At 42.2% G+C, this 14,742-nt stretch overlaps 2 protein-coding genes across 2 annotated transcripts; one reads left to right on the forward strand and one right to left on the reverse strand.

Moving 5' to 3' along the window:
• Positions 1 to 1,505: 1,505 nt before the first annotated feature.
• Positions 1,506 to 2,444, reverse strand: LOC136298032 (proline-rich protein HaeIII subfamily 1-like). Its single transcript, XM_066198471.1, has one exon. The coding sequence runs from the start codon at positions 2,442 to 2,444 to the stop codon at positions 1,506 to 1,508; it is 939 nt and encodes a 312-aa protein (XP_066054568.1).
• On the forward strand, positions 2,185 to 14,442 carry RRN3 (RRN3 homolog, RNA polymerase I transcription factor). The gene is made up of 18 exons (XM_066198165.1): positions 2,185 to 2,302; positions 2,432 to 2,535; positions 3,023 to 3,079; positions 3,925 to 4,014; positions 4,102 to 4,231; positions 4,678 to 4,737; positions 5,180 to 5,243; positions 5,709 to 5,778; positions 7,440 to 7,538; positions 8,151 to 8,246; positions 8,681 to 8,816; positions 9,593 to 9,723; positions 10,370 to 10,500; positions 11,197 to 11,381; positions 11,662 to 11,770; positions 12,174 to 12,326; positions 12,529 to 12,616; positions 13,007 to 14,442. The coding sequence occupies exons 2-18, from the start codon at positions 2,443 to 2,445 to the stop codon at positions 13,163 to 13,165; spliced, it is 1,851 nt and encodes a 616-aa protein (XP_066054262.1). The 5' UTR covers positions 2,185 to 2,302; positions 2,432 to 2,442; the 3' UTR covers positions 13,166 to 14,442.
• Positions 14,443 to 14,742: the final 300 nt, after the last annotated feature.

Here is a 14,742-nt window from a genome sequence, read left to right on the forward strand (position 1 = left end):
GGAGCTGATCCATCAGTTATGGAGGCTGTTATCCACAGAGAAGCACTAAAGCACGGGAAGGTTACTGAGATGATGAGTCCAAACAATGAGAGGGATAGTACCTGCTGTGGAGCAATGCTACCTGTTGTAAGTATTGTAACCATTTTCTTTTTGAAAGTGCATCCAGTCACTGTTGTATGCAATTTGCCTTCTAAATCAGGAAGGCTAATGCTAAACAGAAACTGGGAATCATCTGCAGTTACACATTAACAAATATTTAACACTATTTTAGTTTCGTGATATCCTTATCAGCTCTGGTCAATGCAGTACAAAGTCCATTCGAAGAACTTTTACATTGTTGACTGGAAGGAAGCTCTTGGACATGTTTAGGACTGCTTGCAGTTATGCGCACAGAACTGTAGAGCTAAAAGTAGAACTCCTCCTAGCCATGCATGCTGTTTAGAATCTTAGCCAAAATCACAAAGAACCGAACTAGTTCCAGAAGTGTGGCTACAGGAGTCTTTTGCATCTAGTTAAGCCTTAAAACTAGCTCAAAATGTCATCCTACATTCCACTAAAGGAAAAACGCCAACCCCCAGCTTCTAACTATGTAGATGGATTAAATGCTTGTTAGATTTTAAACGTGGATGGCATCTAATGTAAGTTTTTGTGTAGTATGTAGTGTCTACTTAAATGCAAACATGTTCATCAGGGAAAGATTAAATTACTAGTATTGCCTACAAAAATCTGTTTGATGTGACTTGTAAGAGTTGCTGGGAGCGACATAATTATTACAGCAGCAGTTTGTGTAGAAAAGAAGCATAAGTGTATATAGCAAGTTGAGAGGGCTAAGGTCAAATAATGGCACGTGTTGCTGCAGCTAGTTTGTGTGAATGGGTGAAGTAAATGTTACATATTCGGCCAAAAGTTAAATTTTGAGTGGACTGGACATTACTGAAGAACTACACAGGAAATGCAAGTCTCTGTCCATACTTACCCAGGTTGCTCTAGCAGTAGAATTTTGTGTGTGTGTATACAGTCTTTCGGGAGCAAAAACAGTTACTAGCTCCGAGACAGAAAAGGCCGAAACACATTTTTGTTTAATGACCGATGTTTTGATATAGACCCAGCCTACACAGGGAGGATGAAAACATCCAGAAACCTCACCTGAAGTTCCTGTATCTTTGTTCTGGCAAATCCATTATTACTTCTCAAGGTCAAAGTCCGGTTCGTTCAGAGCAGATTCTTGGCTCTCTTTAATGTCAATTTAGTTGTTCGGACCACTTAGTTTATCCCTTCGGACTGCAGTTTTTATTTGATAACCCAGGCTGGCTGTGCCCTTGGTGTCACCTGTGCTGTGAGGGGCAGCCCGCGGCTCCCACCGCTCACGGAGAGCTGCCCAGGGGGTCGGGGAGCGCTCCCTTGTGAACGATCCCGTGATGGGATGGCTCCACCACGGCCCTGGGGATAAATCTGCATTTCTGCTCGCGCACCCTGGCACCTGGGAGCGCTACCGGGAGTCAGTGTTAAAACCGGAACGGTGACGAGACTAGAGCTTCCCGCTCCTCTTGCCCGGCTTCATCCCCGCCGACGGGGCGGCAAATGCCCTCTCCGTGCCGCTGCCGGGCTCTCTCGGTACGCCCGCACCACGGAGGGCTGCTCCCTCCCGGCGCCCCGAGCCCCTTCAGTGCCGCTGCCCGGCGGGGACGTCCGTCCAGCTCACCGGGGCCGCTCCGTGTCCGCTCAGTGGAGCCGCCCGGCGGCGCAGAGCGCTGTGCTGCGGCCCGGCGGGGCTCGGGGCGGGCGGTGTGAGGGGCGGGCGGTGTGAGGGGCGGGCGGGGCTCGGGGCGGGCGGGGCTCGGGGCGGGCGGTGTGAGAGGTGGGCGGGGCTCGGGGCGGGCGGTGTGAGGGGCGGGCGGGGCTCGGGGCGGGCGGGGCTCGGGGCGGGCGGGGCTCGGAGCCGGCCGCCCGGCGGGGCTCGGGGCGGGCGGTGTGAGGGGCGGGCGGGATTCGGGGCGGGCGGGGCTCGGGGCGGGCGGTGTGAGGGGCGGGCGGGGCTCGGGGCGGGCCGCCCGGCGGGGCTCGGGGCGGGCGGGGCTCGGAGCCGGCCGCCCGGCGGGGCTCGGGGCGGGCGGGATTCGGGGCGGGCCGCCCGGCGGGGCTCGGGGCGGGCGGGGCTCGGGGCGGGCCGCCCGGCGCGGTTTCCGCCCGGCCGCGCAGTTTCCGCCGGAGCGGCATGTGGCATCGCGGGCGGCCGGGACGAGCCGGGCGCGGGGTGCGGCGCCGCGGGCCCCGCTAGCGGGGACGCGGCCGCCACCGCAAGGCAAGGGGGGGGCTGCGGGGGAACCCTCGGGAGGGAAGCGGCGGCTCCTGCGGCTGTCGCTGCTGAGGAGGCGCCCGAGAGGTGCCCCGGGCCTCCGAGCGGTGCTCACGCGGCTTCCCCTCCCCGCAGGCGCCGTGACCATGCTGGGAGCGGACGAGTTCATCAACTCTCCGCCCAGGAAGACCGTGCGCTTCGGGGGGACCCTGTCCGAGATCCTGCTGAAGTACGAAAAGGTGACTGCGGCTTTCTCGGGGGCCTGCGCTGCGTCCGGGCTGCTGGTTCCTGGGGTCATTCCGTGAGAAGACTCGTTTCGCCTTACGCAAGACCGTGCCCGAAGGCTTAGGGAAAAAAAAATGGAAGGCGGCTGAGCGTTGTAGGCTTGTGCCAGGCGGTATTGCTGTGCGAGTGAAAAGATTTCCCCCGTGAGTCAACCTGAGTGGCCGGGTGAATGTAAAGGCTGGCTTATGCTAAAGTGTGCACAAGGATCCAGCTGTGTCTGCAAGGAGAGCAGCTGAAAATGAGCCAGCAGCCTTAGTTGTCTTCTGGGACAGCGCCCTGTTACTGCTGCTTCAGCTTTCCTGAGCTGGCTCTCCTGCGCTCTTGATGTACCTGTTCAGCAATAGTTGGTTGTTCAGATAGATTGCTGAAATTGGTAGTTTTGACTGAAGGGGAAAAAAAAAAGCAGCAAGTAATTTATATATTTTTTGTTTCCCCTGCTAGGGTGACACCACAGATTTTGAGTTGTTGAAACACCAGCTGTCAGATCCAGACATAAAGGTAAGACTTTGATAGTCAGGGGTCTGATGATTTAAGGTTCGCCTGTCTGAGTGTAATCATCAGACAAGTCATTCTGGTGCTTACACAAATCCTTTGCTTTAAACATTTAAATTGTATTTAACAGCTTTTCTTCTTGTGTAAGCCATCAGAACTGAAACTCTAAATGGAAAAAAAAAGGTCTATTTATATGCATACATATATGCAGGATCTTCATAAATGGTGTCTTGCTGACTCTGCTCTACCCTTTGAGTCTGTTCCAGATACCATCTTTTTAGGTCACTGGTGCTTGATTGTAGAGACACTTCTGTAGATCAGACTGTGATTAATGACTTTTGTAGCCTTTAAGTTGCATCAAATTTTACCTTCTGTTCTCACTAAATCTGGTTTCATTAGGCAGTAACGTGCATATGCATTTAGTACTTATACCCAGAAATATTGTTTCACAGCTCTTCTGTATAGCTACAAGGACCCACCATATTTGCTGCTTCAGGACTTGAATGTCCCCTATACCTAAACTAGAGCAAAAGAGAAAAGAAAATGAGGATGAAATACCATTTCTTTTAAGTTCTTTTACGTTCCGTATGAGGGAGGTTTCATGCCTTGTTCAGTGTGACTGAAGCCCTCATAGCAGGCTGTTTAGGAGTTTAGGAGTTGGCATGAATGGATTCTGTATTCGAGAGCTTTCATTGGTGAGGACAAAAAGTGAAAGAAATTCCTTTCATGTTAGTGTGAAAACAATTTCTATGTACATTCTTAATCTTTGACTTCTAAGGATTTTGTTATTTTCTGCTATTAGGGAGTACTGTTTATGGAAATAGTTACCTGTTTTTTCTGCTTCTTTTAAGGATGCCCAGCTCATTAATTGGCTGCATGAATTTCGAGCTTCTGTTGCATATTTGACCAAAGAGCTTGAACAACTGGTCAACATTTTGCTGGTAAATATCTGTTTGCTACATGGGAAGATTAAGAGTTTGGTACTCAAAGCATCTTTCTTTGACATCTTGATCTCTGCTTACTTTTAGAAGCTGCCATGGTTGAGAAGGAGCAGAGAGGTAGTGGAAGAATATCTGGGCTTTCTTGGCAATCTTGTGTCAGCACAAACTGTTCATCTCAGGCCATGCCTCCGGATGATCGTGTCACAGTTTGTCCCCCGTAAGTTACTTCTCTCTTGATCTTCTTTGTTTGCTCATCAAAATCCATAGATAGAAAAATTCTGTATAAATACAATCCATGACACAATTAATTATTGGGTTGTTGATTTTTTTTTTTCACGTTGATTGTGATACAGACAGTTTTCTATGCCTAGATTTTAGAAGACATATTCTAGTTGCTAATAGAGATCCTGTTCTAAAGATGTCTTGGAAATGAATGAACTGTGTAATATTGTTACTACTGAAAAACCAAAGGCTGAAGTGAGGATCATGTCAGACGTTCTCAAGAATCTCCTGGATCTCTAAGTAAAACAGGCTTTAAGGAAGTCTTGTGCCTAATTTTGATGCTTTAATCCTTGTGGAGGGTGTTGTCTAGTGTCTTTGCTATTGAGTTTATTACCTATAAGATTTATACAATTTCAATATAATAATCTCTTCTTTTGCTAGCTCGAATAACCATCAGAGAAGATGATGTGGATATTTCAGATTCTGATGATGATGATGAAAGTGAGTATAAAGGAGATATAGATATATGCTGTAGTGCCTTTACTAAAAAAGTATCCAGTGCATGTTGCTCCTTTTTTACTAAATTAATTGGGCTGAGTTGAAGTAAAGCATCAAGAAACATCCTTAAATTCCAAGTCAAAGACTTTCTTGTACTCAAATCAGTGGTGTGCTGACCCACTCCTTATTACTTTCAAACTATTCCTGTTGGTGCAGCATCTGCATGTTCACAGTCTTAGATTGTTTCAAAGCCAAAGAGAAGTTAGAAGTTGTTTGGTTTCTATTTTTTTACCTCAACATAGACCCACCCCCCCCAAAAGAACATTTTCTCAAATGCAGTTTCTTGGGAATCTTTCCGTTGTGTAGTTGATATGAACTGTTTTTACTGGTTCCTGATTTAGTCTTCTGTAACCAAGTGCATAAGATTTTTTCTTTCTTTCTCTAGACATTTCTGAAAACTTCAATACATGCCACAGAGCATTGCAAACTGTTGCAAGATATGTTCCTTCGTGAGTATGGAATCCCTTGGGTTTGTGTGCCCTTTCCTTGCAGATTTTAAGCTTGTGAACTGATGGGCTTTATCCTCTCAATTGGAATACTTAATTTCATTGCATGATTTTCCCTAGTATTCACTAACTGGTAGAATGCTTTCTACAAACATTATGAAGTTTCTGTCAGGCATCAGCAGCTGAAAATCCTGTTAACAAGAATAGGGAGTAGGAAAAGTGGTGTGGCTAGAGGCTTCTGTACTCTATATTGAGATATTTGAAGGGCTTCTAACAAGTGCACTGTGAAAGTTTGCTACTTATTATCTGTCCAGTGATCCCTGCCAAACCACATTTTATACAATTGATTACCTTAAAATAAAGTTCCTGTTAAATAAGCTTATTCCAATACGTCTTTAGCATGCTGGAGTTCAATACTTGCTAACCTATAGCTTTTAGGTCTGATTTTTGGTTTTTAATTAATTGTAGGACACCACAGTTTCTCATGCCGATACTTGTGGAATTCTTTCCTTTCATTAATAAATCAGAAAGAACTCTGGTAAGAGCTGTGACTATTTTTGTTGATTTGTTCATCTGTTATTCTAAATGTATACATGTTCTGTATAGTATTACAACTGATTTGATGGCAGTTAGTGCAGGTTTTTGAAGAATATTATTATATATGTAATAATTAGATATATAATAACCATGTATAGGGTTGTGTCTGTTTAGTGTAAGGCTGTCCAAGCTTTCTGAGTTCTTTGTGCACAAGCGTTGTGCTCATCTTTAATGACATCACCACATATTTTTTCCACTGGATTGCCTTCTTAATCAATGCACACATGGACCTCCTTGATGAGGAGTCTCAAGTAAGCAGACCTGTCTCATTTGTTATCAAACCTGGCAAGTCTTTGTCAGAGGAACAGGGGATTTGATAAGCAAACCAGAGACAATGGACATTACAGGCAAAATCCAAATTGCCGGTAGAGTAAAGCCCCAAGCTGTTTTATTACAGCTTTGGCATAGTGCTTGTGTGCTGAAAAACAAGCCAGAAACTTTTGACAGGTTATGGCTCTTGTTTGATCTTTCTATTTACTTGTTCCAACTTGATGTGTTGGCACTTGAGGTTACAGAAAGGCAAAGCCCTGCTCCTCCAGCTAAGTTCTGTTGAATCTGTGTTTCAAACTTATCGAGTGCTGAAAAATCCCCAGAGTTGTTTATATATCTTGCAATTTTTTAAATCTATGTTTTTGTCATTGTTGTCTTAATCCAAATAACTTTAGGCACCAGCTCCCCATCTGTAATAGGGGGATAAATAGCTCTTACATGATGTTAGGAGATTTATTTACTTGGCAGCTCGGCAAGGAACAAGATGTGAAGAAATGTGTGGCTGTTTCCAGGGCAAAGCTCAAATGCAGTATAATAAAATATGGTCCATGCGTTGTTGTTAAATATTTACAATTTTTACCTTTACCTTCTCATTAAACTTTCTCTATCCATTGTATGTACTGACCACGTCTGTGGAAAAATGAGCAAGATGGCATGTGGAAAACTCATATGTGCTCATGTAATTAAAGGTTGTGTTATAATGCTTATTCACAAATAAACTGTGGTGTACTTAAATGTGGCACTTCACCTGATTTTATGCAGTGACTTGACAGTTTTGCTTTATGAAAGTTGCAGCGTTGTCTTTTGTACATATTTGTGTACACATGGGTGAGCCCATGCTTGCTCACAAAACTTGTCTGTCAAGCTGCTTGATTCAAAATCAGAATGACTGAAGAGGCATAGCTGTGCAATTTAGAATTGCTGCTGGTCTGTTATAATGATCTGAAATAAAGATGCATTGGGTCTCATTTCAAGCATATATAGCTGGTTCTAGATACTGCAAAGCATACACTTCGTTTTCCTAAAGAAAATTTAGACATAAACTCCTATGAAGATGAATAGCTTTTCCTATAGAATCTTTATACTCTTTCTAAAGGTAGTGGGGAAAATTTGCATGGAAATAGCAGATTAAGTGGTTAATAGTGACACAGCTTAACTACTGAAAGTTAATGTTTAGTTTATACATTAACCTACTCTTGATTGAGCAGTCTGTTTAAACCTATTTCTGGGTCTTTAGGTAACAAATTAAGAAACTTGTTTTCTAGAAGTCCTTTGCAGAAATTTGACTTTCTGTTAACACTGTTATTGATACCAATTAATTTTGTGTTATAGGAATGTTATGTCCATAACTTGCTGCGAGTTACTGTGTATCTTCCAACCCTGAGGCTTCAGATTCTGGAGCTTATTATTGAAAAGCTGCTGAAGTTGGATGTAAGTTTATTCTGTGTTATCTTCTATGGAAGGTTGGCGTTAAAATACACAGAATAGGAAATAAAAAATACTTCAGTTTTAGACTCTACAAAAAATGCACTTGTGATCATGAGTATAAACCCAGCCAAATTTACACTTCAGTCCCAGGATAAAGATGTTCCCACACCTGAGGGTAACTCTATGGTGTGTACTGTTACACCCTTCCTGGAATCTCTGCCAGAATCCAAATAACTTGTCTTGTGGTGGTCAGCCCTAATGTGCACAGAATGTGCTTCCCTTTGTGTGATTGATTGGTTTTGTCACCTCTTTGAAGTAAAAGGATTACAGTCCTAAAAAAGGCAGGAGGGGTAGCTCTGTAAATGATCCTGCCTTTTTGCCTCACTCTGTAACAGTCTGGGGAGACCTTATGCTGGGGAGGTAAAGTTTCAGCAAATTTGGAGTGTACATTCGTGTATGGCACATCATTCCTTTGTAAAATGTTTATTTAGTCCAGGACAAAACCTAGTTAAGAACTTACTCATGTTGTCATGTCCTTCATATAAATAACAAAAAAGCCAATTTCATATTATTGTCATGGTTTTATAGAAATTAATTTCTTGTTTGCAACTGTAGGTTAGCACTCCACAGCAAGATATTGAAGATGCTGAAGAAGCTGCCAATAACTGTGCTAGTGAAGAAAAATCTACAGAAGAGGGACTTTTTGACATGGTTGGTTATCTTGTTCTATCAAAGTTTTTTAGTAAAATTCTCACTTCTGAGGTGGCTATGAACTAAGTGTAGAAATTCATTATTACTTTGTTGTTACTGCACTGCACACTGGTCTTGAAACCTGAACAGCTGACAAATGATTAATGTGTTCTCAGGTATTGACTTTCATCATGTAAACACCCAGCCTTGCATCCAGCAAATCAATTTCATAATGTAAAAACACGAGCAGCTGTGCAATAAAGCTAGTTAAAGAATTCATTGTACTTGGCTTAGTGTGCAAAAATTGCTTATGCTGTATAATGAGATACTGCTGTGCTAAAAAAAAATGAAACTTTAGCATATTGCTGAAAGATAAATTTAGTTTCACTTTTCCTGTAATTGCTGCCTCTGTGATTTGTGTATTTAACAGCTGCATGTGCCATTTTATCTACCAGGAGGAAGATGAAGACAGAAAAGGAGACAAAGTTGCCTCTGCCAGCATTGAGAGAATGGCCCATCCACTTGCAGAGCGCCTGGACATCCTGATGACCATCCTGTTTTCCTACATTAAAGATGTTTGCCATGTGGATGGTGAGAACACTAGCTCGATAACCAGATTGGTTGTTTTGCTAACAAGTAAGAAAACAGAGGTTCTTGCTTTCTGTCCTGCAGGATAAAGCAGAACTCTGCAAATTGGCAGGCTGTAGTCCACATTCCTGCCTCTGCCCAGGGACTGGGAGAGGTACAGTTAGGACTTTAGAGGTTTAGTCTTCACTTGGAGACATTCTGATTCCATTAATATGACTCTGTATCCAAACTGTAGTGGGGTGTAAATGTTTCTATCATTTGCTCTACTTGGGTGTTAGAATTATGGATCCTTTCAACAACACAAGGACTGGAAGTAGATCAAAACAACCAGACACATCCATCAATTGGCTTTGTTACAGGGGAAAAAAGAAGAAATACCTTTCACTGTTAGGTATTCAGAGTTTGAATTCCTTAGATTTATATATTTTAAACAGCATTTGAAACCATTATGCTGTATCTTCTCCACATAAGTCAGGTGGTTTATTTCTTAGTGGTTTTCTCTTGCTCTTCTGAGCTAACACGTTATTGCAAAGTTTGCCTGTCTATTGGCTTTATATACGTGCACACTCACACAGAGAGATTCTTCATTTACACCGCCTTGCAAAGCAGTAGGATTGAACACCTGGATTTTTAGATGTCACGTAAACGGAGAAGTCAGGCTGACAGGTTTTTTTACATATTTCTTACTGGTGTAGAAAGATATAAATACCACTTCTGTAGCACGAGGGCGGGAAAAACCCCTGAAATGGCTCATTTTGTTCTGTTTCTTTGTTGTGTAGGCAAGCTCGACATCAGCAACACGAAGGATTTGTATCGGGATCTGGTTTCTGTTTTTGACAAGCTCATTTTACCAACCCATGCCTCGTGTCATGTACAGTATTTCATGTTTTACATCTGTAGCTTTAAATTGGTGAGTAAAAGCATTTTAAAATGCAGTGTCCTCTGTCATTCCTGCATCATTGTTTTAGGGTTTTTTTACAAAACTGTTTTCTCTGCTGTAATTCTACTCTGAAGATAGCAAGTACATCAGGATTCATTAGCGTCTTTGCTTTCTTTTCCTTTTCTGTTACTCCTTTCTTTTTCTTTATGGTTGCTCTTCCCATATTGTTCATAAACCACTTTCAGATGGAATCTTAGCAAGTGTGAAGGAACAAACTTGGTTAGAACTGATCTCTTTGACAAGAATCAGTTGGACTCTTGCACCCAAGGCATGGGATACAAGTTTCTTCAGCATCCCAAAACTATTGCAAAGATGCTGTCTGTTAGCTCTTTGATTTGAAAATCATGTCTGCTGTTTGTTTTTCCTCCACTTTCCCATCTCTCTCAACAAACTCTTGTTCTTTCTTTTACAAATGAGTATAGAAATAGACACATAAATGGGTGCTCTTCCATCATGTGTAGGAGTGGTTATTTACTGCAGATTTTAGTAGGTAGATAGAAAATAGGTAGATTTTTGTAGTGGTTTGGTTATGGAAGTTATGGGAATTGAGGGTTAGGAATCTATAACTTAAACAGTGTCAGAAATCTCACGATTTCTATGTATCTTTTTTTTCCAGGGGTTGGCTGAAGCATTTTTAGACCATCTTTGGAAGAAACTGCAGGATCCAAACAATCCTTCAGTAATCAGGCAGACTGCTGGGAGCTATATTGGCAGCTTCTTGGCAAGAGCTAAATTTATTCCTGTTGTGTAAGTTGTTTTCATACATGAGCAGAACCAAACATTCATGCTATTGTGGAGCTTTAGTGTGGTCTTCTATTCCAACTGCTTTGTCAGTAAGCCTGAATCAAGAGTTTTGTTTGTCCTTTCAACAACACTGGTTCAGTATTGTCTTGAAGTTTCCAGGAAAGTTTTGCACATACAGGATGCAGACTGATGGTTGCTGAGGTTCATGACTTGCTGTTTAGGGCTTCACTTCCCAAGACTGAGCTGAACATGGGTAGGTTGTGCTGACTTCAGGAAGTCATGGATCCCCAGTGTACCTGATGTTTTTAGTACCCAGTGTTAGGCACTTTATGCAGGAACAGGGAGATCATTAGCATTTTGATAGAGGAGAGTTAAAATGTCTTCCTTCTTGGAATTGCCTGGTGGATATGGGAGGCATTGCTCTGTACTGCCTGTTGCCAAGGATTCTGATTGTTTACTGTGTGTTTGTGGATTCATCTCTTCTGGCATCCTGTCCTTTCACTGATTGGGGTTTTCAGTGCTGATTGATTCATTTTATGCTGACATAAAGGAGAAAGCTCGTAACAATAATTTTTTTACAAAAAGATTTTCTTACTGATGTTTTTATAACCACTGATATTCTTGAATATTCATTTAACATCCTTTCTGCACCATTTTCAGGTGTTATTTTTACACTTCTTTTTTCTCCCTACACCACAGTACAGTAAAAGCGTGCCTGGATCTTCTGGTGAACTGGTTGCATAAATACATTGATAATCAGGATACAGGAGCTAATGCCTACTGTGATGTAGCTCTCCATGGGCCGTTCTATTCTACATGTCAGGCAGTGTTCTATACACTTATTTTCCGCCATAAACAACTTCTGGATGGAAATTTAAGGAAAGGTGAGTGTATTAGGTTAGAAAGGATTCATTAGAAATTTTACTGCTGCTGTGTTTTATCAATTCAGCCAAGTATCTGATGGCGAGTTTACGTTTTTGTGCTCTAAGTAAAACGAGGTGGCTTGTACACATGTTGGGGCCAGATCTCCACTGTGAGAGTGCCCCAGGATGTACTACTATGATAGTGTGCAGAGTGCAGGCGTGTCACACTGGAAATGATTAGAAACTAAGTTCATTTTATATGATATCTAACTTACATTCGCCATTTGTTCTTATTTTGAAGGTCTGTCATACCTGCAGAGTTTAAATTTTGAGCGCATTGTCATGTGTCAGCTAAACCCCCTGAAGATTTGTATCCCTTCTGTTGTCAACTTGTTTGCTGCCATTACCAGGTACCTGCTCATTTACTTCGGTTTCAGCTTGGTACAGAATCTAAAACCAGCACAGGGTTTTGTTAAACACAGTATTGAATATTACCTGGGACATAACAGTGCCCATATTCCAGGTGTGATAAGTTTATTCCTATGTCAGTTTCAATGGAATCCTGCAGTCCTGTGAAATGGGTTGCTCTGTGTTGGAGCCAGTGTGGTCGTACTTGGAATAAAGTTTTTATAGGAGCTTAGAGGAAGAGAACAGACTCCTGACTCACTATCTTGCAAACTCCTAACATCAGTTGGAAAATGGAAGATAGAAGTGATATTTGTTAAAAAAGAACTTTGTGTTTTCATACCATCTGAAAATCTTGCTTTGGGTGTGCTAGAAGTGCTTAACTTTTCTTTATTCCCTTTTTTAAAGGAAATACCAGTTGGTGTTCTGCTACACGATTATTGAGAGGAACAACAGGCAGTTCATCCCCGTTGTGCGGAGTGGGACTGGGGGGGACCTTGTGCAGACCTGCACCAACCCCCTCGACAGCTTCTTCCCCTTTGATCCCTACGTTCTCAAAAGGTAGAATTGAAAAGGGAACAACTCCTTTGTGCCTTCTAGAAAATCATGAACACAACCTGTAGGAAGCTGTTGGTTTTTCTGCCGTTCACTTTCTTCCCTGATCCTTTATATTCCACATTTTAAACAGATTGTCAAAGGTTTGAATTAAAATACCCCTACTGTGAGTACAATAACTCATTCTGTGCTTTGTTTCCTCTCTCAGATCAAAGAAGACCATTGATCCTATGTATCAGTTCTGGGAAGAACTGAGTGCTGAAGATCTTGAGGATCTGAAGAAACCCATTAAAAAGGTAATCTTCCCTGATCCAAACACAGTTCAGCTATCAGCTGTTTTTATTGCAGAATATTTTTTTAAGTAGACAGGGTACACTATACATTTAAGGGAAACTGTGACTGAAATTTGGAAGCTTTGGGAATTGATCCATTCTTGCCTTGAGAGCACTTTTCCCTCTTCTGCAACACAGGAGCTGGGTGAAAGCTTTATGAATGTGCTCAAAAAAGGAATGTCACTGGGAAATCCACCCTGTAGATGTTATTTAGATATCCCATATTTCATAACCAGGGTTCATCTGATTCTCTTACCATTCCAACTGGTCGTGACAGTCACTGTGTAAATCCAGATCTCTACTAAGATTTGACAGTATCTTCTTGCTCTCACTGATCCTTTTAAATTTTTGCAGGGTTCTTCTGAAGATGAAGACGATGACTTTTTGAAAGGAGAAACTCCTCAAAATGACGGTGTGGTTGGAATTGCACCAAATTCTTACGAGTCCAACACACGGAGCCCTGTGAGCAGCATTGGCTCCCCTGCAGACTGTTACGTGTCCTACCCACTGTGACAGGGACAACCAGAAGGGAAAAGGTTGAAAATTGTGTGCAATGTTTTGCTCTGGAAAGAGACTTGAGCTCAACTTTCCAAACTGGCAAATGTTTGAGTAACTACATTTAAGAAAAATTACTGTTTCTTAGTCATCAGATTTCTACAGATACGTTATAGTAAAGTGATATGTTGCTAGAAAAGCTGAGAGAATAAATAGGGTGATATTTTACAAATTTCACATTGAAATGGTTTTTATGACTTAGAAGGAATTTTTTTAATAGTTTTTTTCCGACTCTTCAAAACTTCATTTACTAATATTTCTCTACCAGGTTTTATATATTGGGGTGAAATTCTGCTGTTTCGTCCTGCAGATTTGTGTGAGGGCCAGAATCCCACTGTCAGTGTTCTGACTCTGATGACTCTTCTGGAGCTGCTTTCGAAGTAATGGTGTAATCTCTTGTCCTAGGGTGCCATTTTTTGGCACCCAGTGTGGGGCTCCAGAAAGTGCAAAAAACCAGTCCTGATTGCATTTTGGTTTCACCTACTCTGTGTATAAAGCAGTCAGTAGCCATGTTGCTTGAATTTGCTTTCTAGAGAGACCCCTTTGGAAGTTTCCTCCCAAAGTTACCCCAAGCCAGGACATCTCTCAATAGGCAGGGCATGAATCCAGTCTGGCAGTGGTTCTTCCACACACATCTCTTCAGCTTTTCCTGTCTGTAGAACCATTCTTGGTGAAGCCCCTTGCTAGTGGGAAGTGTTCTCAGACAGAAAGCATTATCCCTCCTTAAATCTGTAGCTGACATACCCCTTTTCCCAGCTAGGAAAGTTCAGACGTGTAAAAAGTGATGGTTGTTGGAAGTGTTGAAAATGAGGGAGTAGCTGAATGTATTTTTTGTAGATAGTTTTCTTGGGGGCGCTTGTGAAGCGCTCCGAGACAGGTATTTATTTGCCATATTTGAAGTTTATATGTGAATGCTGAAAATAGAAAAAAATATATCTTCCCTTGCAGAAAGGAACTGATGGTGTCAGTGGTGTCCTCGTGTCGTCAATGTGTCTGTCAGTCAGTGTAGAGTTTCTCTACAGAGGTTTCTTGTCTTCTTTTCGTGGTTGCTGGCTTTTAGATTTGAGTAAGAATATAAACAATAGGGGGGAAAAAAAGAAATTTTACTCGTGTAACATTTAGCTGAAAATTTAATGCATTTGAGAGTAAACTGCAATTGCCCTTCTTTAGAATCTGAACTTGAAGGTTTTCAAGACAACATTTTTATTTGGAGCCAATAAAGTTTGATGCAAACAGTGCAGTTGTTAACATCCTTGAGAAAACCACATCTCTGTATGTAGCCAGTGTGCCCTCTGTGTAGCCTGACTTCTCAAAGTTGGGGTGTTCGTTCTGACAGACTGCAGAAAGGAGTGTTAGGGATGACACTGTGAAGTGCATTAGTGGATCCGTTCTTCATTGTATAAACGGAGAGGTTTTGGTTTTAATTGTAGTCCTTTCTATTGTCAGTCCTGAGTAATAAACAATAGATTTCCGTGTGAAATAATTGCGTTTTCTTCTGGCACGGAAGAACCCTCAGATCAACATTGAACTGCTTG

This window comes from Chamaea fasciata, unplaced genomic scaffold (genome assembly GCF_029207755.1).
Source record: "Chamaea fasciata isolate MVZ Bird 193981 ecotype frontalis unplaced genomic scaffold, bChaFas1.0.hap1 SCAF_16, whole genome shotgun sequence".
In the NCBI taxonomy this organism is placed as follows: domain Eukaryota; kingdom Metazoa; phylum Chordata; class Aves; order Passeriformes; family Sylviidae; genus Chamaea; species Chamaea fasciata.